At 45.1% G+C, this 27,191-nt stretch overlaps 1 protein-coding gene across 1 annotated transcript in view; it reads right to left on the bottom strand.

Annotated features, from left to right (window-relative positions):
* LOC143927335 (short transient receptor potential channel 2-like) overlaps positions 1-27,191 on the bottom strand; it is a 66,986-nt gene that overhangs the window by 25,883 nt on the left and 13,912 nt on the right. Inside the window, exons 2-6 of the mRNA XM_077451341.1 lie at positions 19,122-19,186; positions 17,509-17,644; positions 16,918-17,073; positions 1,153-1,316; positions 869-939 (exon numbers count right to left, since the gene is read on the bottom strand). Coding sequence (XP_077307467.1) covers positions 869-939; positions 1,153-1,316; positions 16,918-17,073; positions 17,509-17,644; positions 19,122-19,169 — 575 coding nt within the window. The 5' untranslated portion in view covers positions 19,170-19,186. The remainder of the gene's footprint in view (positions 1-868; positions 940-1,152; positions 1,317-16,917; positions 17,074-17,508; positions 17,645-19,121; positions 19,187-27,191) is intronic.

The raw sequence follows: 27,191 nt of genomic DNA, 5'->3' as shown, positions 1-27,191 counted from the left end.
CTATTTTTAGCTCTGATCGTCAATGGTCCCAAAAAATTGTCAACAGTGTCCGATCTGTCCGCTGCAATGTGGCAGTCCCGCAAAAAATTGCAGATCGCCGCCATTAGTAGTAGTAAAAAAAATAAATAAAATGATAATAAAAATGGTGTAAATCTATCCCCTATTTTGTAGACGCTATAACTTTAGTGCAAACCAATCAATATACGCTTATTGTGTTTTTTGTTTTTTTTAAACCAAAAATATGTAGAAGAATACAGAATGTAGAAGAATTGTTTATAGCACAAAATATAAAAAATGCAGAGCTGATCAAATACCACCATAACAATGCTCTACTTGGGGGGGCATCAATTTTGTTTGGGTACAGAGTCGCATGACCGTGAAACTGTCAGTTAAAGCGAGAGTGCGAATTGCTAAAAAAGCTTGGTCAGGAAGGAGGAAAATCCTTCCGGGACTGAAGTGGTTAAAAAACACTTACAGGTATACCCCACTCAAGTACACAATGGGATTTATTTACTAAAGCTGGAAAGTGCAAAATCAGGCTCACTTCTGCATAAAAACCAATGAGCTTCTAACCCCAGCTTGTTCAATTAAGCTTTGGTAATAAAACCTGGAAACTCATTGGTTTCTATGCAGAAGTGAGCCTGATTTTGCACTTTCCAGCTTTAGTAAATAAACCCCATTGTGTACTTAAAAGTGGGGTATGCCTGTATGATAAAAAAAATGATAGACCCTTAATTTCTTTGTAAGTGGGCAAACTTACAAAATCTGCAGGAGATCAAATAATTATTTTCCAAATTGTAACTGTGAATTTTACAGAAAATGGAACAGAAATTAATAAAAAATAATCTAGTAGCCTATTACAACCTACCGCTTGTTGCTATCCTCTTCTTTCTGAGGTTTTCCTGGAAGCATGCTGGAGAGGAGAGATGACTTATATTCCTGAAAAAGAAACCAGGATTATAACACTGTGTAACCATATGTGGGGGAGAACGGCATTAGAGTGTAAGCTCCTCTGGTACAGAGACTGATGTGACTGGCTTAGTGGTTTCTGTACAGCACTGTGGAATATGTCAGAGCTATAGAGTATAGCAGGTGGTCTTGCTCTTTGTCCCATCAATCCTCCCCACAGCCAGGCTACAAGATGAATAATACCTGATGAGTATTGGTTTCCAGAGCGCAGTTCCGATCCTCTTCTTCCAGTGCAGATCGAAGGCGTATAAAAGACAGGCCGAACTGTGCCTGCTTGTTGAAGGGCTGACTGCAGGTGATTCGTAGTCGATCCCATTTCTCACCAGCAGTCTCTTCCAAGAAGTCACCTACAAACGAGAAGATCGTTGCAGTAAATGTAAACCCAATCACTAAAATCTCATAGAGGCTTTAAATTTGTTAATGCCAATTCAAAGTTTTCAATGTTTTTAAACCTGCAAATTTAATGAAAGTAATCCCTGATGATCCTGCCATGAAGATCCTTGTTCAGGTACTTCCTGATGTGGGGTACCAACAAGCTGTCCCTGTCTCCCAATTGTCATACCGGCTTTGCAGTGGAGACTCTGATTGGCCACTTTCACCGCTCACGGCGTACAGCCCACAATAAGAATTGTGACCCCACCATGGTTTTTTTTGCTTAGCGTCCATCCTCTTAGGGGCGTGGCTTCCATCAAAGGGCTGCATCCCCCGACCCAGTGAAGGTTTACAGATAAAATAATAGCCTGGAGATGGGCTTTAAAAGAGACCTTCAATTGTCACCACCCTATCTTGTACTTATGGGTGTTCTGTGGGTGTATTAGAAAGCACAATAGTGATGTATGTAAGCCATTGGCACTGGCAGACCAGCTGATGACCATACCTTCCCTAGTCCAGAGGACAGCAGGGGGTGAAGCCATGACTGCCTGTGCGCTGACTTTCAGGTTGAGTGAGGCTGGGTGTAATTAGGCCTGAAAGAGGGCCAGCACCCAGTGGACTCAGGGCACTTTCTATGGAAGACAATAAATATATGGATGTTGCCAATTTGTTGTTGGGAAGTCCCCTTAACCTGGCACCAGCGCAAGAAGACTCCCCAGACTTTGGCATAAATTACGCCAGGTAACTGGCCCCCTGCTCAAAAGAAGGGTGTCAATTACTCCCTCAGAACACCCCCTTTTTCGCAGGCTCTCCCTTTCAAGAGCCAAGCTGTCAGCCTGAAGAACCCAGGATCTGGGTGGCAGACTGGGCCCTAAAGGAAAAGGTCCCGCTGCTCCAGAAGGCGCGGAGGGGGAGCTACGGACCAATTTTCCAGGGAAAGGAACCAGGTCCTCTTGGGGCACCAAGGACGATCAAAATCAGTCTGCCCTCTGAGAGACTCAGCTTCTGCAGTATCCTCAGGAACATAACTAAGGGGGGAAAGGCATATCCCAAGTGGAAGTCCCAGACTTGGGCTAGTGCGTCTACCACCTCTGAACTCCTCTCTTTCGAGAGTGAGAAGAATCTCTTCACTCTTCTGTTTCCTCAAAGATCATTCGCTGGGTTGCCGTAGTGTCGGCTGACGAGGTAGAATACTTCAGGGTTCAATTTCCACTCCCCCTGGTGAATCGGTTGCCGACTGAGGTAGCCTGCTTTGACATTGTATGCCCCCTTTAAGTGCACTGCTGAGAGGGATTCTCTGCTCTGCCCACTCCAGGAGTTCCAGAACCAGGGTCAGAAGAGCGTGAGATCTGGTACCTCCCTGACGATTCAGGAAGGCCACTGCAATTGCGTTGTTGGAAAGGATCTGGACTTCCCTGCCCTTGATTCTCTTCTCAAAGGCCTTTAAGGCCTCTCTGACCGCCAAGAGATCCCAAAAGTTGGAGGAAGTGCTCTTCTGGCTCTGGTTCCAGCGCTCTGAGCTCGAAGTTGCTCTAAGTGGGCCCCCCAACCCCAAACGCTTGCATCTGTTGTTACCCTGAGGGGTTGGAGCTGGGCCCAAAGGTGGCCCTCCTCTGAGGATTTAGCCACCACTGCAGAGACCTCTTTCCCTTTCTGAACTGTTGTCCAGCATTCCTCTTTTCCCGTCCCAGGAGGATAGGAGGAATTGCTGGAGCATCCTGGAATGGAGCTGAGCCCATGGGGCCACGGGGATACAGGACATCATCAGTCTGAGAACTGTCATGAGCTTTCTGTAAGAGACCTCTTTTAAACTTAGAAGGGATGCTACTGCAGCAATGAGGCCCCCTACCTTCTCCTGGGGCAAAACAAGCTTCTTTGCTGTTAAGTACACCAGGAGTTTTAGATAGATCTTGGTCTGGGCAGGAACCAGCGAGGATTTTTCCTGGCTGAAAATCCACCCCGGGTATGCCAAGGAACTCACTACCTTGGCCAGCTCAGAGAGAAGGAAATCTTCACTCTAATCGTAGACCAGTATGTTGTGGAGATGAAGGAATGCAACCACCTCTGCTAGGATCTTTGTAAACACTCTCCAACTGTCTGCCAGTCCAAAGGGTAGGGCAGCAAACGGTCAGTGCTGCACTCCCTGCTTCCGAGGGGATCACAAACCTTAAAAAGGCCTGGTGCTCTGTAAAAATAGGAATGTGAAGACTAGAAAATGCATTTCCTGGAGAAAATGCGTGGGAATGCTGAATAGCACCAAAATCACCCCATCATATTGCCATCATCAAAACTGCCCCATTATATTGCCCCCATCAAAACGGCCCCATCATATTGCCACTATCAAAAATGCCCCCATCAAAACTGTCCCATCAAAACTGCATCATCATATTGCCCTCATCAAAACTGCCCCATAATATTGCCCCATCAAAACAGCCCCCATTAAAACTGCCCCCATCTCACCATCAAAACTGTCCCATCAGAATTGCTCCATTAAAACTGCCCCATCGTATTCCTCTATTATAAATCAGTACATGGTGTGTCTGTGCTCTCCCCCAAGCTCTGTAATCTGAGATGCTCCAGCCACCTCCCCCCACTGCCCATCACTGTGTATAAGAAGCTGTGGTAACCATGGAAACAAAACAGACAACAAAAGCCTGGATGCCTTAAATTAATGACATTTTCTGAAAAGGTCACTAAACTTAAACAGATTTTTCACAAAAACTGTAAAAGATATCAAACTGAAAAGCTATAGTCAGATAGCCAAATATTTTGTCAACATTTTAAAGTTTATTTGGCATCTGTAGGTGAAAGTATGAAGGAGCTGAAACTTTTGGTAGCTGAAGAAGATTTTAAAGGTTTTAAGCATGCTCTCATTGACTTCAATGTTAAAAAAAAGTGTTAAAAAGCTTAATATTTTAAAAAGTATAAATAGTAGAAAAAAAGTTGAACAAGTCCCATCATCAGCTGAAAGAGCTGAACATTTTAAATGTTGAATGGCTTTAATAGCTGAAAGTATGCAGAAGTTACGCAGAGCCAAAAAACATAAGGGATAATAATAAAAAGACTAGAAAATGCATTTGCTGGAGAAAATGCGTGGGAATGCCGAATAGAATCAAAACTGTCCCATCATATTGCCCCCATCAAAACTGCCCATCATTTTCCTCTATTATAAATCAGCACATGGTGCGTCTGTGCTCTCCCCCACCACCCATCAATGTGTATAAGAAGCTTTGGTAACCATGGATACAAAACAGACAACAAAAGCCTGGATGCCCTAAATTTAATGACATTTTCTGAAATGATCACTAAACTTAAACAGCTTTTTCATAACAACTTTAAAAGATATCAAACGGAAAAGATATAGCCAGATAGCTGAATATTTTGTGAACATTTTAAAGTTTGTTTGGCGTCTGTAAGTGAAAGTATGAAGGAGCTGAAACTTTTGGCAACTGAAGAAGATTTTACGGATTTTAAGCATGCTCTCATTGACTTCAATGTTAAAAAAAAGTGTTAACCCTTTCATGACTAAGCCTATTTTTGGAATTTGGTGTTTACAAGTTAAAATCCATATTTTTTGCTAGAAAATTACTTGGAACCCCCAAACATTATATTTTTTTTTTTTAGCAGAGGCTCTAGAGAATAAAACGGCGATTGTTGCAATATTTTATGTCACACGGTATTTGCGCAGTGGTGTTTTAAACGCAACTTTTTGGGAAAAGGGACACTTTCATGAATAAAAAAAAAACAAAACAGTAAAATTAGCCCAATTTTTTTGCGTAATGTGAAAGATAATGTTACGCCGAGTAAATAGATACCAAACATGTCACACTTTATAATTGCGCGCACTTGTAGATTGACGACAAAGTACGGTACCTAAAAATCTCAATAGGCGACGCTTTAAAAAATTTTTACGGTTACCAGGTTAGCGTTACAGAGGAGGTCTACTGCTAGAATTATTGCTCTCGCTCTGACAATCGCGGCGATACCTCACATGTGCGATTTGAACACCGTTTACATACGCGGGCGCGACTTCCGTATGCGTTTTCTTTGCTTCGCGAGCTCGCGGGGACGGCGGGCGCTTTGAAATTTTTTTTTTTATTTTTTTATTTATTTTATTTATTTTAAAACGACTAAATTGTTTAAAAAAAAAAAAAAAATGTGATCACTTTTATTGCTGTCACAAGGAATGTAAACATCCCTTGTGACAGTAATAGGTGGTGACAGGTACTCTTTATGGAGGGATCGGGGGTCTAAAAGACCCCCCACCCCTCCTTTACACTTCAATGTATTCAGATCGCCGAAAACGGCGATTCTGAATACCGGATATTTTTTAAAATCCGGCGCCATTGGCAGCCGAGTAAACGGGAAGTGACGTCATGATGTCGCTTCCGTGTTTACGATGAGGAGACTGGAACGAAGCCGATTACGGCTTCGTTCCAGTTCCTCCGCAGCAGCCGGAGGCGTCGGACCACTGATCGGTGCTCCCGATCGAGCGGGAGCACCGGTAACAGCGGCGAGAGGCGGCGGGAGGGGGGGACGTCCCCTCCCGCTCCTCCGGCATAACAGCCGAGCGGCTTTTAGCCGCATCGGTTGTTATGGCTGGAAAGCCAATCGCCCGCTGAACAAAACGGCACCGGGATGATGCCTGCAGGTGCGGGCATCATCCCGGTATACCTCCCGGAAGCCGATCTGCGTATGCTCGGCGGGAAGGGGTTAAAAAGCTTAATATTTTAAAAAGTATAAATAGTAGAGAAATAGTTGAAGAAGTCCCATCATCAGCTGAACATTTTAAAAGCTGAATGGCTTTAATAGCTGAAAGTATGCAGAAGTTAGGCAGAGCCAGAAAACGTACGGAGTAAAAAGATGATTAATAAATAAAAAACAAATAGCAATAATGGGGCTGCTGAAGCATTCCCACTAATAAGCATCCTTCAAGTCTATCGTTACCATAAACACATCCTTCAGAGGGTGCTTTCTGAGAGTATAGATGCTTTCCATGCGGAACCTTTTGTACCACAGGAACCTGTTTAACCTTACATGTATTATGAGGCAGTACTTTCCCAAGGGCTTTGGGACTACAAAGATGGGGGCATAAAATCACTGCCTGCACTGTTCCGCTGGGACTGGCACTATGGCCCCCTGTTCTGCCAGCTGTCTGCCACTGTGTAAGAGACCCACTGTTTTTTGAGGGTCCCTGGGTAAGTGGGTTAAAAGTAAACTTGGGGGAGGTAAGGAGAGAAACTCCAATCTGTAGCCCTCTCTTACCATCTGAAAGATGTGGAGACTGAGTAATCCTTTCCCACTGAGAGAGAAAGTGGGAAAGTCTTCCCCCTACCCTTACGTGACTTGGTATCCTTATCGGCAGACTTCTGGCTGGGGAAGAGAAGACCTCCCTTCTGCTTGCCTTTGCCGACCCCTTAATGCCTGGTAACGGAACCTTCCTTCTTATCTCTAAACTGTTTTTTTAGCCTGGGGGCCTCAAAAAAATAAATGCCCTGTCCTTAGGTTTTATGGGAAATTTCTTGCCTTTCTCTGTAGACCTAGATAAGGCCTGATCCAACCCAGTGCCAAATAGCAGGGAACCCTCAAATGGAAGACCACACAGCCGATTTTTTAGAAGTGTTGTCCCCATCCCAGGTCCTGACCCACAAGGCTCTCCTTGCAGAATCCAAAAGGGCACCAGTTTTAGCGGTTGTACGCACTGTCTCGACTGCTGAATCTGCCAGGTAGGCTACTGCCCTACCAATTACCTCTAAAGAGTCCAAGACTTGTTTGGACTTAGAGATTTGAGACACATGATCTATTAGTTTGGTGACCCACATGTCTGCATTCCTCGCCACACAAGCCGAAGCCAAGGCAGGACTCATAGCCGCTGCATTGGCTTCCCAGGCCCTGCTCAAGAGGGTCTTGGCTCGTCGATTCATCTGGTCCCTGATGTTGCCCACATACTCGAATGAGAGGTCGGATTGCTTGGACACCTGAGCCAGGGAAGCATCTAATCTAGGTGTTTTAAATAATCTCCCTTCCTCCTTAAAGGGGCACCAACGTTTCCACGCTTTAAACTCCAAATGTTTTCTTTCAGGCACCTTCCACTCCCTCAGAATGATATCCTTAAGGGCCTGGTGGATCGGGAGGACTTTGGATGGGGGCTTAACCAAGCCTTTCTACATCCTATATTGTGCGGACACTTATGCTGTGGGTTCCTGAATCTCTTCTGACGTACACACTGCCCTAAGAAGGCCCTCCATATCATTGGCGGCAAAGATATGTCTGCCTGGTCTGCGGTCCTCCTCCTGACTGTCCACAATGCCCTCAACAAAAACACTCTGATCAGGGATTCAGCCTCCTCCTCCTCAGAGGGAAGAGGTCTCAGGGGTTCTGGATGCCTATGTCTGCTACCCTCTGCTCTGTTAGATGAGGAGTCCTCCTGGGAGGAAGACCATCTCTGCTAGTGTGGCGTTCAGGGTCCATAGCCTTCAGGTTTGCTTGGAAAGCTTTAAGGCCCCTTTCACAAAGGACGGATCAGTGATGATCCGCCCTTGAACATCCGCTTGCTCAGGGGGGGGGGGGGGTCGCTCCGTTTATCCCCACTGAGTCGGCGGATGAAAGGGTGGTCCCTGCACAGTGTGCTCTGTCAGATCTCCGCTCTCCTCTATGGGGGATCGGATGAACACGGACCGCCTGTCCATGTTCATCTGATCCGCTCTGCAGACTGATAGAAAAATAGGATTTTACTTCGTCTGCAGTCGGACCATAGCGGAGACGGATGATGTTCATCCGCTGACACCCGCTATCCCATAGGGATGCATGTATGTCCGTATTTCATCCAAAAATGGATGGATGAAATACGGACATACTGTCCGCACGTGTGAAAGGGGCCTAATGGTTGTCAGCATCTCTGACTGAGCGGAAAGAAAGTCTTTCATAACCTGAGAGGTTTCTTTACCCGCTAGCTTGTGGATACACTTGTGTAGCACTGACCCCCGAAGGAGCTGCTGGTTTGATTTGGGCCTGCACTCTGCTAATAAACCCCACTACTTGGCTCAGTCCCCTTGACACAGCTGTGGTGCAATACAATACAGTACAATATAACACAATATACTTGTATTGTCCTCTCAGGATCCACTGGCTCCACCTGCTGGGAGAAAACAATACTCCACACAACGGGGTACTTAACCAAAGTATATTTTACTGTATATATTGGTAAACAGGTGATTACAGCAATTGTACTGTCATTCCAACATAGAATGACAGGACAATGAATTTTGCTAAAACAATTATAAACAATATCATAATTTATATATATATATATATATATATATATATATATATATATATATAGGAGCGCCCCCTACTTTTATAGCTATGCGTGAGATCTCAATTAAAGTACTCAGTCCTTAGTCTTCTTGTCTTCGCTAGCAATGATAATTCCTTATAATTTGTAATCCAAGGGTTAAAGTAATTCAAGTTGAGTTAAGGATGATCCTAGTGTTGCTTCCGTAATTATAATACAATACTTGAGATGCGATAGTCAGTAGGCCTTATGCCTGCCTAGTGTCAGTTGCTATACTCCTCCTCAGTGGGACTATGGATACCAGCGAGGCCTGTATATAAGTCTGACTAAATGCAAAAGTTAATAAACTATGGGCCGCAACCCGCTCACCAACTGGATCGGAAGCTCGGTATGGTAACTGTGGTTCGGTGTTTGCAGCTTACTTCTATGTTAGCTGGCTCCGTCACTCCGTTCCGTTCCGATAGGTGGACCTGGTCTTCCGATGCTCAAACGAGTGTCTCTGGATATTCCCAATCTGATCACTGTGTCTCTGGCACTTCAGGTCACTCAAACAATCGAGCAGAGTTGTGCTCTGAAAGGTCAATAGGCCGCTTCCTCCGGGAGGCCTCATGACCAGTCCTCACTGGCAGGCCATGCATTCCCCCAAGAGACCTAAGATGGCTGCTCAGGTCCTTTTATGTCTTACCGTGCATGCAGTGAAAAGAAGGGTGTCCGTGGGTAGGTCACCCAGCATTCCTGGGTAAAAAGGTCAACTCTCCAGTGTAAATAACAGTCACTTTCTGTACCAAGTTCAATGCTTTGATAAAGCAAAAATCATTTAAAGTCCACTATCAGTGTTTGGCCGCTAGATGGCACCAAACACTAAACCATAGAAACATCCATAGACTTCCATTATAAATGCTAATACACATTAGTAGACAAGGATACCAGCGCTACACACTCCCCCTACTTTGTCTTTTTGGTCCCCAAAGATGTTCAAAATCTTGACTCTATCCTGTATTCTTGTCTCTATATGGTTACACAATACAGACAGAGGAGCTTCCCACCAGTTCACCTGTGATGGGGAGCTGTCCTGTGCACTCACAGCTGACACTATAGTGCCTGGTTCAGATGTGTCAAGGGGTGAGTTGGGGTCCCTCACTGAATCAGAAGTAGAGGGAACAGACATTTCAGAGTTTCTTTTGCTGGCATGTTGAGTTGCTTCAGAGCATTCATTCAATGTATCATAAATCAGTCTCTTTGGTGGGAGAATGTCTTTGCCTTTTTGGTGTATCCACCATTCTTGAACAAGTATCCTCATTTTAGATGCTGGTAATGGGGAGTATTTTGGTCTTCCGCTTGTTGTGTCATTGGCACAAATTCTGGGGCCTCTGCCCTAAAAGTCCCATTATTATCTTCTCCTGTCTTTGGGGAAACATCAACTTCAGTCTCTGATGTCTCAGGTAGCCACAGCCAACTCATCTCCATTTCCTCATCCTCATCTGCAGAGGGGGAAGGCTGAGACTTAGTTGCTGGTCTGCACACAGCAATGGACGTGGGGGGGGAGATCCTCTTCTGGATTTACCCTGACTGCTTTTGTGAGGGGTAAGAGATGATTTTGATGCCAGGTTTTCACTGGCCCAATGTTTCCTTCTGGCTTGATTTCGTACACTGAGAGTCCTGGGAGCTTCCTGCCCACAATACATGGCTGCGGTCTCTAGCGATCAGCCAACTTATGTTTGCCTGGGAGGCCCAGATTCCTTAGTAGGACACGGTCACCTGGTTGGAGATCTCTTACTTTTATATCAAAGTTCCTCTTATTCCTATTCTCTCTGGTGTTTGAGGTAGCTTGAGCCTGCTCATAAGTTATCTTTAAGTTCCTCCGCAGTCTTTCCACATACCCTCGATGAGAGGTCTCTGATGTGTGGTCCAGGGAGGTCCCAAAGGCTAGGTCTACTGGTAACCTGGCTTCACGCCCGAACATTAGCCTACAAGGTGAATATCCAGTGGCGTCACTCTTGGTACTGTTGTAGGCATGAACCAATGCAGTGATGTGTATACTCCAATGGGGCTTCTGCTCTGCTTCTGCTCTGCAGTCAAAGTCCCCAACATGTTCAGGAGGGTTCTGTGGAACCTTTCCGGTTGAGGGTCCCCTTGTGGGTGGTAGGGAGTAGTCCTGGACTTCTGTATGCCTAGTAGATCCAACAGTCTTTATCAGTGTGCTCTCAAAGTCTCTTCCTTGGTCCGAATGTATCTGTCGAGGTAGACCATAATGGACGAAGAACTTTTCCACCAGAGTCTTTGCTACTGTGGTTGCTTGCTGTTCTCTAGTAGGGAACGCCTGGGCATAGCGGGTAAAGTGATCTGTAGCTACTAAGATGTCCCCTTGCCCACTCACATCGGGTTCCAAACATAGAAAGTCTATGCAGACCAGATCCACTGGCCCTTGGATCTCTAAGTGGCCCATTGGGGCAGCCCTCTGGGGCAAAGTCTAACATTGTATGCACCTGAGGCAGGAATGACAATAGCTCTCCACGTTGGTCCTCATGTGAGGCCAGTAGAACCTGTCCCTTATGAGTTGAAGAGTCCTCTCAGCTCCCAAATGACCATGGTGGTCATGCAGAGCAATCAGCACCCTCTCTCTGTGTTTTTCCAGCAGGAGCAGTTGCCACTTCTCTTCGGGATCTTCAGAGGGGCCCCTTGGGTAGACCACCACTTGTAACTGCTATCGATCCCCCTCTTTCAGTAGTAGATGGGCGTCTTTCCGGGGGCTCTTCTGCAGCAGATCATGCTGTTTGTTCTCCACGTCTTCAGTACCAGCCCACAGAGTGAGTCTTCCTCCTGGTCTTTCCTGAGGTTCTTTTTAGATAGCTTGGGAAGACCCTCTTGCATAATCTGGGAGACGTTACAAAAACACCTGGGCCCCCCCACTGAAGATACTCACACTTCTTCAGCTCGGGCCCCACCTCTTCCTTACTGGCCTGTCCCTTCACAGAGGGCTCTTACTCCTTCAGGGGTAACTTGAGTCCAGTCTTCTGAGGGGCTTTGGGAGTCATGGAGCCTTCTTGACAAGGCGTCCGCATCTTGGTTACCAACCCCTGGTCTGTACTTCAGGCTGAAGGTAAACAGAGAGTGCAGCCAACCACCTGTGGCCAGTGGCGTCCAGCTTTGCGGTGGTGAGCAAATATGTGAGGGGGTTGTTATCCGTCTTAACTACGAACTGTGCCCCGTAAAGATAATCCTTCAACTTGTCTACCACTGCCCACTTCAGAGCCAGAAATTCAAGCTTGTGAGTATGATAGTTTCTTTCAGCAGGACAAAGACTTCTGCTCACATAGGCAATGGGCCGCAGACGTCCATCATATTCCTGATAGAGCACTCCCCCTAGCCTGTCTCGGCTGGTGTCCACAGGTAGCTCGTAAGGCTTAGCCGGGTCTGCATAGGCCAGAACCGGAGCAGTGGTAAGGCTCCACTTCAATTGTCTGAAGGCTTCCTCACATTGTGGAGTCCACTGGTCCTGGATGGACTCTTTCTTCTTCCTGAGCCCTTCCTTTGGCTTCCCAGACTGATCTGAGTCAGCGCCAGCTTCTTCCTGGTTCTTCAGAAGCTCAGTGAGTGGATGAGCTATTTTGGCAAACCCTTCCATGAACCTCCTGTAGTAAGAGCAGAAACCTAGGAATGATCTGATTTCGGTCACATTTGTAGGCCTGGGCCAAGAAGTGACATCTTCCAATTTCTCAGGATCTGTTGCTACTCCCTCTTCAGACACAATGTGTCCTAGTTAGTTCAGTGAGGGTTGGTAGAATTGGCATTTTTCCATGGAGAGCTTCAGGCCTTCATCATGAAGCCTCTTCAGGACTTTCTTCAGGCATTCTTCGTGCTCTTCTAACGTTCTTCCAAACACTATGATATTATCCAGGCATACCAGCACTTCAATCAGGTTCATGTCGCCCACTGTCTTCTCCATCAATCTCTGGAAGGTTGCTGGGGCTACAGACAGACCTTGCAGCATCCGATTGAACTCAAAGAAACCCACAGGAGTGATAAAAGCGTTTTTTTCCCCCTATCTTCAGGATACATGGGAATCTGATAGTACCCGCTTTTTAGGTCCAACACACTGAACTATTTCGCTCCAGACAGGCTCTGCAAGGCACCCTCTATCCGAGGTGTGGTGTACTGGTCAGGAATGGTCCTCCGGTTCAGGGTCCTATAATCAATGCACAGCCGTAGGGACCCATTCTTCCTTACCACCACTATTGGATAGGCGTAAGGAGTCCAGGACTCTCTAATAATACCCATCCTTTTGAGTTCACACAGCTGGTCCCTCAAGTCTTCAAGATCCCCTAGTGGGATTCGTCTGACCCTCTCCCGAAAGGGCTTGTCTTTTTCCAGTCAAATTCGGTAGGTCGCACTCTTCACCAGCCCCACATCAAACTCACTTGTAGAGAAAGCTGACTTCCATCTCAGGAGTTGGGCTCTCTCCATCCAGGCAGGAGTAAGAGGTGCGTTCTTCAGGGAGAATTCTTCCTGGAGAGTCTCTCCGGCTTGTTCTCCCATTGACCCACACGGCTAATACACATTAGTAGACAAGGATACCAGCACTACACTTGTTTTGCTTCTCTCCAGTGTCCGGCACAGTGCACTGTGATAGGGTGGGCCAGGGGTCATGTGCGGAGGTGGGACTTCAGGAGCGATCACGGACAGGCCAGCCCTACATCACACATGACCCCCATATGCCCAATAACAGGGCACCAGACACTTAGTATACTCCTAAGAGAAGGGGTAGCCCAAGGTGGTAAAGATGGCTACTTTAGTGTTATTGGACAAATAAAAGATTTGGAGATTAAGTATATCCAAAAAAGTTTATTTAGTTAATAAAATGTATACATAAAAAATTATCTCTGCTCTATGACTTATTAAAAGTGCTCTTAGTCTGCTCTACCTATACACTTCATAAGTACCGCACTAATGTTGTTCCTACTACGTTATTCCCTATAAAAACCGACACTAAACAATAGACATACATACAACATAAAACCAGACTTAACATGGCGGCTGGAGCCCTGGGGACACAGGCATTGAAATTAGGAGGAGCAGCAGTGAGTGACACATACTGGCGCAGTGACACCCCCCTAAATGAAGCGCCCAAGGCCACGCCACCCCCTGTACCTCTGTGGGGAAACACAATCAAGAACTGAGGAGCACAGGGAGGGGCGAGGTTTTAACCTCTTTGTTGATTGTGTTTCCTGTCAGGTGGGACCAGTCATCTCTCAAGATGACTTGAGAAAGATAACTGTCAAATTTCTGTGCTCCATCCAGTTTGATTCTACACAGCTTGCACTTCCTTCCTTAGGGTGGCTACAATCGCTCTCTATGGGCCCACTGTAAGTATGAACAAAGTCACCTTTTTTCAGTACACTTCTAATATAGACTACAGAAATACACGCTGAACAAGAGCATAGAGTAGGATGTAATAGGCTCAGCAGAGAAGGCAGCTGAAAAGAGTGGTGGGATTTGTAGTTTCTTATTATGTGCACTGTTTGCACCCATTAGATGGAAATAAATAAAAGGGAACCGTGCAAGGAAAGGATTGCAAACTGATAAAGCAAGGCAATTTCTGATTGGACGAAGTAGAAAAACAGGGCGACAGTGTCACAATCTCCATCTCATCCAAACAGAGAGCACTTTGCCTTTTAAAAAAAAAAAAAATAATGAATTAGCAACCCTCTGTAGTTACTGTGCACTGGCTCCAGGACACTGCGGCTATCACTGTAGTAGCGGCAACTACTACAGTGATCTGCAGGATCGATCTGGTATGAGACATGCAGACTTACCTATATATGTGTAAACTAGGCAAATGTAACTAAGAAAAATCATACTTAGACTTTAGCATAGGTGCATTCTCCAGAGCTTGCATACTTATCTCTGTTTCCCTACCCGGTGACTGACCTAGAACAAGTAAGCCAGATGGGAGTTCAGACTTTAAAAGTTAAAGCGGACCTCCACCCTAAAGTGGAAGGTCCGCTCATTGGAACCCTCCCCCCTCCAGTGCCACAATTGGCACCTTTCAGGGGGGTGCAGATACCTGTATAATCCAGGTATCTGCACCCACTTCCGGGACAAGCTAGCCGCAGATGCCCCGCCCCCCGTTGTGTTCTGGGAAACACACAGTTCCCAGGACACAGTGGGGACCAGTGGAGACGCGCAGCGCGACTCGCGCATGCGCAGTAGGGAACCGGGCAGTGAAGCCGCAATGCTTCACTTCCCGATTCCCTGACAGAGGATGGCAGCGGGGGCAGCCGAGAGACGAGCAATCACTCTGCTGCCGACATCGCTGGACCCTGGGACAAGTAAGTGTCCATTTATTAAAAGTCAGCAGCTGCAGTATTTGTAGCTGCAGACTTTTAATATTTTTTTTTAAAGGTGCAGCTCCTCTTTAAGTGCATCTCAAATGCAAGTACCTGTTGGGATGAACACTGCCACTGTTGGTCAGAACTGGAAGCACCAGTGAAGACCCACCCCCCTCATTTTTACATTCCAGTGTCTGGAACTGCAATGCAGCAATGCCCACCTTCAGGTCCCACACTCACCTAAATGTGACACCACCTGGCTCCAGGTCCAGGAAACCACAAGAGAGCTGAAATGAGAGCCCTAGTGTAAGATACCTCAGTACAGCAAACAGTGCGCCAAAGACTGCTATGGCTGTCCTACTCTCTGGCAGAGTGTGCGACACCCAGAGGATCTCAAGGCATGAAGACGCTGGTAGTGTAGGCTCCTCCAAGGATAGAAGAGGGATGAGGTGCCCCGTGCAAAGGTTGGACAGGTAGCCACTATCACACCTGCACAAGCTTGTTGGCCATCCCATTGTGTCTATAACAGCCTTCACTCTTCTGGGTAGAGTTTCCATAAGATTTCAGGGTGAGTCTGTGGGAATTTGTGAGGTCAGGTACTGATTACTCCCCTTCATGCCAAAGCTATACTTAAAAAAGAGGGTTGGGACTTTGAGTGAAGTATATGTGACATGGCTAATCACATTAGTCAATGTTAAAAACATATATTTACTATTTTGAGCATTGAGTACCATGACAAAGATACATGCATAGGAATGTAAGCATATCAGTAACATGTTGCAAACCATATGTGTTTATATATATATATATATATATATATATATATATATAAAATTTATGAACAACATGGCACATTGCATAGTAGGTTGTAAAAGGTTGTCCTCCATATCAAAAGATCACTTAAAAAGCATGATGTTGTAACGTGAGCTGAATGGAAAAGGGGCATGTTGCGCCATCTAGATGCATTAAATGATAACTTGCCTTTTTACCTTGATGGTTAAATGATTGTGACCTCAGCGGCAGGGGTGGGCTTGGCTTGTTATATATCTGTCTAATTGGTTATGTCAGACTAACTAAGGCTACTTTCAGACTGGAGCTGTGTGGGGGCGTTGGAGGTACCAGCGCTATTCGGCCACTAGCGGGGCTGTTTTAATCCCCGCTAGCGACAGAAAAAGGGTTAAAACCGCCGGCAAAGCGCTGCAGCGGTTTGAGGCACAGCCCCATTGTTTTCAATGGGAGGGGGCACTTTAGGGGCGGTGAATACACAGCTCCTATAGCGCTGCAAAGATGCAGCTTGCAGGACTTTTTTGACCATCCTGCAAGCTTACTGCTCCTTGGGCTTTTACACTGGAGACACAGGAGAGGCACTTTACAGGCGCCTGTAAAGCGCCTCAGTGTAAAAGTAGCCTATGGGTAAGGCCTTGATAGGCTGAAACACATTAGTGTTGGCTCTGTTTGGAACATGTGTACTCCTTGGATGAAATAAAGATAACTTTTGTTCATCCTCACCCCATTATCTGCATGGAAGTACTCTTGCGTTGTGGGGTGGAGACCGCAAGTCAGGCACAGTGAGTGGAAACAGAGAGCTCTTGGTGGCCAGAATTGCATGATTGGGTTGCAGTGCCATTATCTTGTATGTCTGTTTGGATGTGTTTATGGAGCTGGCTTTGTACACAGGGATAGACATGCTGGAACAAAAAATGGTCTTCACCAAACTTACCACAAAGAGCACAATTGTATACAATGTTTTTGTATGGTGTGGCATCAACAGTACCTTTCACTGGACACTCCTAAACCAAGGAGGGGGCCATATAGTAGATGTGATGGTCAGGTGTTTAACCATTACACAATGGCAATGGAAACCCATTGCTAAAGTGGGACTCAACCACCAATGGATCTTTCCCGTAAGGGATGAACAGAGTCAGATTGATATTTCTTGTGGCTCCATTTTACCTTCTTTAAACATCCGGACCCCTCTGGCGTTCTTCTCCAGTTTAGAGTCTGCTGGGGACATTAGGGTGGTTGTAGGTAGCAGAGGGACAAAAGGTTTACCTACAGGCCCACTGGAGCGGCCAACATCAATCTGCAAGAAGGCTGATCCGCTGTTTCCTGCAACAGAAACGTGGAATACACAGAGCTATGAAACATATAGAGGACACACTGTCATGTATGAACATGCTGAATAGAAGAACATACTATTCTCCGTAATACAAGATAAATAAGCTCAGGGAACTCAGCCCAGGGATGGTGGGAGCCCCCCATAATGGCTACAACAGTTGTGCAGACCCAGGCGGGGATGGTGGAAGTCCCTCAGAGTAGGCACAGCAAGTGTACAGAATCAGAAATTGAGTGCAGGGATGGTGGGACCCCACATAATGGGCACAGCAGATGTGCAATGCAAGGATGGTGGACTGTCAGGGCTTTTAACTTTCCAACATCTACCAAACACCAAAATATCCCCTTTCGGCAGGAATACATTTTAAACGTGGTTGCCTTGCACACCCCACAAACAAATGAGAAATGATCTGCTATGGAGTGACTTACCCACATCAATATAGGCAATATGACTGGCTCGCTCTAACTGCAGCTCAACCTTCAGTTGGCGGCTGCGGTCCCGAGGGCAGTTCAGCCACGGCTGGATATTGTTACTCAGAAGATTGTCCACAGGGTGTCTGGGATCCTGAAATGGAGACAACGAAATGCCAGACATCAGAAAGAACAGACAACATGTTATTAGGGGGGATTAGAGTTGTTTTTTTTTTTCAGAGAATTTAATTTTATTGAAAAGTAAGAAGCATTAACAAGTATCTTGAACAACAGGTATACATTGGGGAATTTTAAGGCCAAAGACTACTACAGTATAAAACAGCGTACACTACAAAGTCTTAACATGAGTGAAATTGGGTTGGGGGATTAGAGGTTTAAGGCCCAATGGGCCAAACATGCAGTCTCTTGGTATTTGCTGTGTGGCCCTGTGGTCAGAGTGGGAATAATAATTTGTAATTGCAGGATCCCTAGTAGTCATATGTCCTCTGCCTTCTACTTTCTTCTCCAGTCTACAATCAAAACTTGTAGTAGGTCTGTAGTCTCTGATCATCTACCATACTATCTCTGCCAATTTCCTGTAGTATGCTAACAGTCTCTGACCATCTCCAGTAGTATGCCTGCAGTCTCCGATCATCTCCATTAGCATGCCAACAGTCTCTGACCATCTCCAGTAGTATGCCAACAGTCTCTGACCATTTCCTGTAGTATGCCAACAGTCTCTGACCATCTCCAGGAGTATGCCAACAGTCTCTGACCATCTCCAGTAGTATGCCAACAGTCTCTGACCATCTCCAGTAGTATGCCAACAGTCTCTGACCATCTACTGTAGTATGCCAACAGTCTCTGACCATCTCCAGTAGTATGCCAATAGTCCCTGACCACCTCCTGTAGTGTGTCTGCAGTCTCTGGCCATCACCTGTAGTATGTCAAAAGTCCCTGATAACCTCTTGTAGTGTGTATGCAGTCTCTGACCATCTCCTGTGTTATCCCTGCAGTCTCTGACCATCTCCTGTAGTGTGTCAACAGTCTCTGATCATCTCCTGTAGTATGCCTGATGTCTCTGACCATCTCCTGTAGTATGCCTGCAGTCTCTGACCATCTCCTGTAGTATGCCTGCAGCCTCTTATCTCCTGTAGTATGCCAACAGTCCTTGACCATCTCCTGTAGTGTGTCTGCAGTCTCGTATCTCCTGTAGTATGCCAACAGTCCCTGACCATCTCCTGTAGTATGCCAACAGCTTCTAACCATCTCCTGTAGTGTGTCTGCAGTCTCTGACCATCAATTCCTCTAGAGAAGCAGACACATTTAATTGGTAGAAAGACACTCGGTGGCTATAAGTGGGAACAGGCACAATTCTGTCATCCTAAGCCTGGGAGATAAAAGAGATCAGCAACCTCAGCACTCCAGCTGTTTAAACTACAAATCCCAGGAGGCATTGCAAGATCCTGACAGGCAAAGGCAAAACTCCCAGAGGCATGATGGGATTTGTAGTTTTACTATAGCTAGAATACTGAGGTTGCCTACCCCTGGTTTAAAATATATGGGACTATTCTTTCTACTGCACCATTGCCTCATAGGCGCATTTTGTATGGAAGATATGGAGTGATTACCTGGGAGCTGAAGGACACAACATGCTGGATTCTGATTGGGGCCATCATGTTCTGGAGTGAAGAGTCTGTAATCCAAAAGATTTGAGTTTTAGACTGTACCTGCAGATATAGTCACCCTCACAACTTTAAAGACCCTGACGCCAATGTAATAAGTTGCAGGCAAAAAACACATAAAATACCTTTTGGCAGTTTTTTCCTTTTCAAAGATATCTGTACTACGTAAAAAATATTTTCTTAGAGCCAAATGAGGGACACAGGTGCCAACCCTCTGTGATAATGATCCTGGTACTGCTCTACTACAAAACTGAGGCATGCTGGGTTATCCCGGTTTGGCCTAGAGCAGGGCTTGACACATTTGCTTTGAATATAGGAGCCAGCTAAAAAAGTTAGGAGACAGTTTTTTTTTCTTTTAACTACTTTAATACCGGACACTTTCACCTCCTTCCTGCCCAGGCCAAATTTCAGCTTTCAGAGCTGGCACATTTTGAATAATTGCGCGGTGATGCAACATTGTACCCATACAACATTTTTACAATTTTTTATTTATTTTTCCCTTTGGAGGAAGTATCTATCCTAGCATCATAGGAATCATTGATTTAGAGATACCATTGTCTCTCACGGCCTGGACTTCAACAGTCATTCTGTTAAAACCAGCGACCGTGCAGCAATATGGTAAATCAGCCCTTGAGACAAAAGATCCTGACAATCTGGCAAAGCCTATCCAGACTATGCAAGGAATCATACACAGTAGGTATATTATATCCTGTTGGGATAATCTGGAGCCATGAAGATGGCCAGAAGGCCCTTCATCTTGATCCTGTCAAGCAGACAACAAAGAGGTTTCAAGGGATTAAAGGCTTAAAGAGGGATTTCACTGTGAAAAAAAAATATTAAAAGCCAGCAGCTACAAATACTGCAGCTGCTGACTTTTAATAAATAGACACTCACCTGTCCCGGGTTCCAGCGATGACGGCAGCCTAGGCCAATCGATCGCTCGGCTCTCGGCTGCTGCCTCCACCATTCTAGGTGAGGGAATCAGGAAGTGAAGCATTGCGTCTTCACTTCTCGGTTCCCTACTGCGCATGCGCGAGTCGCGCAGCGCAATAGGAATTGTCCGCGCTGTCTCTGGGACCTGTGTGTGTCCCAGCAGACAGTGCGCAGGGACAGGAAGAGGCATAGACTCCCGTGAGAGTCTATGCCCGGAAGTGGGTGTAAATACCTGTCTTTGACAGGTATCTGCACCCCCCTCCTCCCTGAAAGGTGCCAATTGTCACACTGGAGGGGGGGGGGAGGGTTCCGATGAGCGGAAGTTCCACTTTAGGGTGGAACCCCGCTTTAAATCAAGGTGTACTGATTCTTTAGAGAAGGGTTTCTCAGCCAGGGTTCCTCCAGGAGGTTGCTAGGGGTTCCTTGAGCAATGAGCAGTTTCTTCCGTTCAGATAAGTTCCCACTGACACCATTGATCTTTTTAGCTAACTTTAAGGGGATCTTAACTTTAACTAACTAACTTTAAAACTACCACAAATGTAACAAGCATTATTCCCACTACCCACCACACTAATGTATCATGAGTTGTAGATATTGTCATTTTAAGCAGGTGTTCCCCGAGACCAGAAAGTTTTTTTTTTTTCTCTAAAGGGTTCCTCCGTGTTGAAAAGGTTGAGAAAGGCTGCTATAGTAGAACCAGAGGATCATTTGCTTCCGTTAGGTCCGTCTCTAGGTACAGAAGTCCTCTATTTAGTAAGCTGTTAAATCTGCAGGCCAGGAGTGCCACACTTATTTGGTTGGTGAGTTGAGCTGGGAATTTTCTCTGGTTTTGTCTTTCATGCGTTTTCCCTTCCATTTGCTCCTTGCTGTGAAGACCAGTTATAGGTGGGGGGGCTGAGGGCAGGGGCCAGCTTTGCTACTGGTTGAAATTTGACCAGGAGACACACTGGGCACCTTTGCTGTCATTGTGCTGGGTGTCCAATGTGCCTTTAAGGACTGGGCTACCCCCAGGCCCACCTGCCCCTTATCTATTAGAATGCATGTGCTTCCATTGTGGAGACCCCCATAAATTTAGAAGGTTAGGACTGCAAGTGATAGAGGGTGTAGTGAAGAGGCCTTGCAGCTTACACATGCATTTGAAAATGTGTGCTAAAAAAAAAAAAAAAAAAAAAAGAAAAAAAAAAATACGTTTTTAACGCATACGGTTGGACAGAATCATTTGGTTGGTAAGCAGACTGGTTGGTAAGTTGAGATGGCAATTTTCTCTGGTTTTGTTTTGTTTTTCGGCCCACATCCACCACTTGCCATCTGTGACAGGTTCTGAAACACCTCAGGTTGTAAGGACTAGGGGTGCAACGGATCGTCACCGATCTGTGATCCAAACGGGTTACCCTGTTCGGATCTGCACTCCCTCGCGATCTGTGGAGCGCTCCGCTGCCTCGGCCTTAGGAAAGGCCGCGGCTTCGGCCTAGCTCCGGAACGGCGGCAACCTTGGTACACCCAGCAGCAGTTTACAATGTGATTGCTCCGTCAAATGATGGAGCGATCACTTGTAAACAAACCGGCATCATGTCATGATGCCGGTTCCTCTCTCCCCTCTGTGTACAGATCTGTACAGTGGAAGGGAGAGATTGGATGGCAGCAGCGCTGTGGGCTGGATCTGTAGTGCCCACAGCTCTGCTCTGTGACAATTGCAGTCACATCCATCCCTCCATACCCTGCCAAAACTCTGCAATACCCAGACATACCCTGCCATACTCGGCGATACCCAGCCATACTCAGCCAATATTACAGTGGGGGAAATGTCCATTACAGTGGGGGAGATGATGTGGATATTACAGTGGGGACTATATGGTGGTGGAATTTTCACAGGTTTTTGCAAATGCAATTATTATTTACTGATCCGAAAAATGGTCCGATCTGTGACTCTGATCCGAGGAACGATCCGATCCGTGACTTTTTTGATCCGTTGCACCCCTAGTAAGGACCAATCCCCAGAGTCCAGTTGAGAAAGCCTGTGGTGAGGATATGCTCGCTCTCTCTCTTGCCAGTGCCATCCAAATTAATCTTTATCGGATAACTTTCCAGCTGGGAGATACAGAGTTGCACGAAAATATGAATGTTGACTGGAAAAACAAGATTTCTCCAATGTCCAAGTCACCTTGCACCGACAGGGTGCCCAAATTCTTTTCCAGTACCAACAACATAGCATCCATTATGGCGTTCCAAAAATGAGAAAGTGAGGAAGTTCTTGACCCACCAAGCAAGAGACAACCTGGTCCTCAGTTCCAGACAAATTGCTCAGTCCATATACTGGACTGACCTGTCCCACAACAATGAGTAGTGTTGTAGGAGTCTGTAGTGAAACTGGGCATATGGAACTACCTTGAAGGATACTACCAGACCCATACTACCAGAACCAAAGAGTTGGGAAACTTCTAGGCTGTAGAATACAAGTCTGGGAGGGGAGAGCTTGATGTTTTACCTGGGGAAGGAAAACTCTAGCTTACGCTGTATCTAGGACTAGTCTCCGATATTGCAAGCTATGAATTGGTTAACTGAACTACATAAATATGAGTCTGGGAGTGTAGAGTTTGAAGAATTAAACACTGAGGTTTTAAGGTCCAGCTGAACCTCTTGCAAAGGTCTAGACGGTCAGGTCTACATTGTCCTCCAGAACCTGCTCCAAAGACTTGCTGAATAAAAACTCTAGGACTAGACCCAGATACTCCAAACTATTGGTTCCAGTGATAATTTTGTAAGGTTTAGGATCCAGCCAGACCTCTGCATGGTCCGGGTTACATTGTCCAACAGAACCCGTACCCACAGAAGCAAGGCCTCGGGTACTCTCAAACTCAATCACTGGAAGCAGGCTTATGATCAGATTGCTGGAGGCACTGTAGGATAGTAGGAACCGACCAATGATTAGAATTCCAAGGAAACTCAAGGAATGAAGAATAGGAGTCTGGAAGGGGAGAGTTTGAAGACAAAACTGACTTGGACTGTGTCTGGAACTTTTTTTTTTTTTTTTTAAAGAAGTTTTTATTGGTATTAAACATGTTTACAATAACCTTATGCGTTGGAACCAATCAAATGGACATTAGTCGAAACATGTAATTGCATAAAATACAGAAAGTATTCGCCATTGTAAATGCATAGGTCTACAAAAACTTGCATATTAGTTGTGAAAGGTATACCTAAGATTTGGTGTTGAAATCCGTTTGAATGTCCTAATATGTTCAAGCGAAGATGTTGTGTCGGGTTTAGATATGGAGTTTGTAATGTGTCTCCATACAGGAGAGCTATGGAGTGTGCATTTATTATTTTGTGTGCTAGTGAGATATATGATAGTTTATTCAGTACCCGGTCACCCCGAAAGGGATCTGACTGTGACTAGGCAAGAGCCCAAGGTCTATGTCCCTATAGTTGAAGCAAACCTTGTTATTTTATGTAGTGTGAGTAGGCTGTAATATTAACAGAACATTCAGATTATTGACATTGCAAACATTCATAGTAATAAACAGAACTATTGCGGACGCAGCCGTCCTAGCATTTTCAAGAGTATAACTTTTACACAATAGAAAATAAATTTTTTATCATTCTATAATTAGTAATAGAAAGAGTGAAGTGATATAATCGGGGGAAAGGTCCGGAAAAATAGGTAAGTACCTTGTAAGGTCGTACTAAAGATCCAGTCGAAGAGTAGGTTATTTGGGCTTATGCCCTGGTGGGTTAAAGATACCGGAGTGCTATTAAAGCTTCCTAACATAAATTGTGATATTCTGGGGTTGTGGTGAAGTTTAACCAGCATGACCATATCTGCGTAAATTTGAAATGTGTATCTTTTGGTTGATGGATTTATTCTTCCATTTCCTCTGTTTTTTGGATGCGGCTGAACCAATCCTTAACAGTTGGTGGGAGCGGAGAATGCCAATTATGTGGAATGCACATGTTCGTCGCTGTGATCATATGCATGGTTATTGATCGTAAGTATGTGCGTATGGGACATGCTGAGTGATGTAACAAAAATTGTGCTGGGGAATATTCCAGTTTGTATGTTGTGATTTTTTGTATTGGTCTGTGTACTTTGTCCAGAATGGTTGGATTTTGACGCACGACCACCATATGTGCAATAGGTTTCTGGGTTCAGATCCACACCTCCAGCATTGTTGGGAGATAGATGGGTAAATTCGGTGTAGTTTGAGTGGTGTGTTGTACCACCTTGAGATATTTTTGAATGCATTTTCTTGTGCGTATATATTTACCGTATTTGCCGGCGTATAAGACGACCCCCAACATTTCCAGTTAAAATGTAGTGTTTGGGATATACTCTCCGTATAAGACTACCCCTCTGGTACTGTACTGTAGATACTGCTGTACTGGTATACCGGTAGATATTTTACTGGTACTGTATGTGGTATAACAGCCACCTTACCAGCGATTTGCTGGTTGCTTTAAACAAATCATAGTCCGGTAAGCTCTCCCTGCCTGCCCAGCCCTCCCTGTCTCCAAGACTAATGCAAAACACGCCCCTTTCACTTGTCTGGCCCGCCCTTGTATCCTATTACCGTACATCTGCCTCTCAGAACTAGCACATGCGCGCCTGCTCCTCTTCGCTCCAGTCCTCAGGAGCGAAAGCTCGTCAGAGAAGAGGTATGGTAATAGGATAGTAGGGCGGGCCAGACGGGTGAAAGAGGCGTGTTTTGCCGCTGTATGTCTTTTTTTTTTTCGGCATCCCAGACGCCTGCAACTTGTAGCTTGCATACAGGGCGGATGTCACGGCGGCTGCGGTATTTTGGAGCTCCCTCCACGGCGATCGCAGAAGTTTCCTATAAGATGACCCCCGGCGTATAAGACGACCCCCGACTTTTGAGAAGATTTTAATGGGTTAAAAAGTCGTCTTATACGCCGGAAAATACGGTACTGAGCCCTTGTGGGCAATCGTGTATATGGTTTCCCATTCTTTGTCCGAGATGTTTATAGAAAGATCTTTGCTCCATTGAACATTACTCCAAATATCTTGGGAAGATTGCGATGGAAACAATAACATATAGGTGAAGGCTATAAGGGGTCTTTGAGATTCTGTTTTACAACACAAGTCTTCAAATGGGGTAAGAGGGCATGACCATTCCGAGAGTTTGGCTTCAATATCTAGGAAATGTTTAATTTGTATGTGTGTCCAGCGAGGGGGCACTTTTGGTTGAAGCATGGCTGTGATTTCAGAAAACGTGAGTTGTTTGCAAGCCTTGAAGAAGTGCAAGGCTTGAACATTTGTGTGTGGCCATGTGTCTTTTAGAAAAGATGCGCTCATTCCTGGTGGAAATGTTGGGTTTAGTCGGAGCAGAGTCATAGGGCCATTAATCAAAGACATTTTGTATTTATTACAGGCATGTTTGTATGTGTCTAGAGGTCGACCAATATGGGTTTTTCTCTGGCCGATGCCGATATTTAGAAATCATGGCGGCCGATAGCCGATATATGATGCAGATTTTTTTTTTGGGCCGATATGTTAGACCGATTTTATTTTATTTCCTTTTTTATTATTATTATTTTTTTTTAATCCCCCTTGATCTAACACACCTTTCCCACTGGGGCGTTTTTCAGGCGCTTTTGGGCTAAAAATAGCGCCTGTAAAGTGCTTGCAAAATGGCTCCCCTGCAGTCTGTGTGAAAGACAGAGTGCTTTCACACTGAGGCGATGCTCTGGCAGGATCTTAAAAAAAAAGTCCTGCAAGCAGCACGTTTGGAGTGGTGTATACCGCTCCTCCACCACTCCTGCCCATTGATATGAATGGGCACCACTGCCGAAACGCATGCAATGCGATTTGGCAGCAGTGCTTCATGGGCGCATTTAACCTCTTCCTTGGCCGCTAGCTGGGTTATATGTGCCCCACTAGCAGCCAAATAGCACTGCTAAAATTATGGTAAAGAGCCGCTAAAACTTGCGTTTTACCATCAACGCCTGCCCGCTCCAGTGTGAAAGCAGCCTTCATAAGTGATACAGAAAATTTCTTACATTTAAACATTTATTAAACAAAACAAACCTCCAATCAGTTTACTTGTATGTATGATTTAGATTAAAAAAAAAAAAAAAAACTATATATTAAGTAAAAACAGGTAGTCAAAACTTTTGGACGAAAAAAAAAAAAAATGGGCTAACTTTACTGTTTTTATTTTATTTTTATTTTTTAAATAGTGTATTTTTTTCCCAAAAAAATGCATTTGAAAGACCTCTGTGCAAATGCCGTGTGACATAAAATATTGCAACAACCGCTATTTTATTCCCTAGGATCTCTGCTAAAAAAATATATATATATATAATTTTTGGGGGGGTCTAAGTGATTTTCTGGCAGAAAATACAGGATTTTTACTTGTAAGCAACAAGTGTCAGAAAAGATTTAGTCTTTAAATGGTTAAACTGAGAACTTCTACACACTGAGATGACTTCATTCATTCAAGTGTAAACATTGTATCTTTCTGTTCTTTTCTTGGCAGCCTGCCCAGAGAGGAGGAAGACGTTTCTATGGCAACTTACACTGACTTCTATTACAGAAGTCATTTCAAAGTCCCGCTGTAGTTCTAAATCGGCTTTTTATCAGCACAATCGGCCAATGCCGATTATTTAAAAAACGGCAAATATCGGCCGATATATCGGCCGGCCAATATATCGGTCGACCTCTATATGTGTCTAATGTAGGGAGGATCCAGGCATGGGAATAATATGCTGTTGAGATATGGTTAGTAGGTACCCATGGAATTTGAGCCAGAGGGATCGAAGCAAAGGAGTGTTCAAGTTGGACCCAATCCTTGGTGGAAGAATGTACATTCCAGTCGATAATTCTAGTCAGGTGACTATCTATCTGGTATTTTTTAATGTCTGGTAAACCTAGTCCCCCCTTAGTTTGGGAGAGGTGAGTCTTATGTAGTTTATTCTGGGTTGTATTGTACCCCAAATACATTTTGTACAAAGTGTACGATAAGCTGTAAAGAAAGTTGGTGGCAATTTGATTGGGACTGTTTGAAATAGGTATAATAACCTCAGTAGGATGTTCATTTTAATTATGGCCATTCTTCCAAACCAAGA

This window comes from Lithobates pipiens, unplaced genomic scaffold, assembly GCF_037356315.1.
Source record: "Lithobates pipiens isolate NorthernLeopardFrog02 unplaced genomic scaffold, aLitPip1_a1.2 Scaffold_23, whole genome shotgun sequence".
Lineage (NCBI taxonomy): Eukaryota > Metazoa > Chordata > Amphibia > Anura > Ranidae > Lithobates > Lithobates pipiens.
The sequence above is the reverse complement of the archived record's forward strand: the minus strand, read 5'-3'. Positions and strand labels throughout refer to the sequence as shown.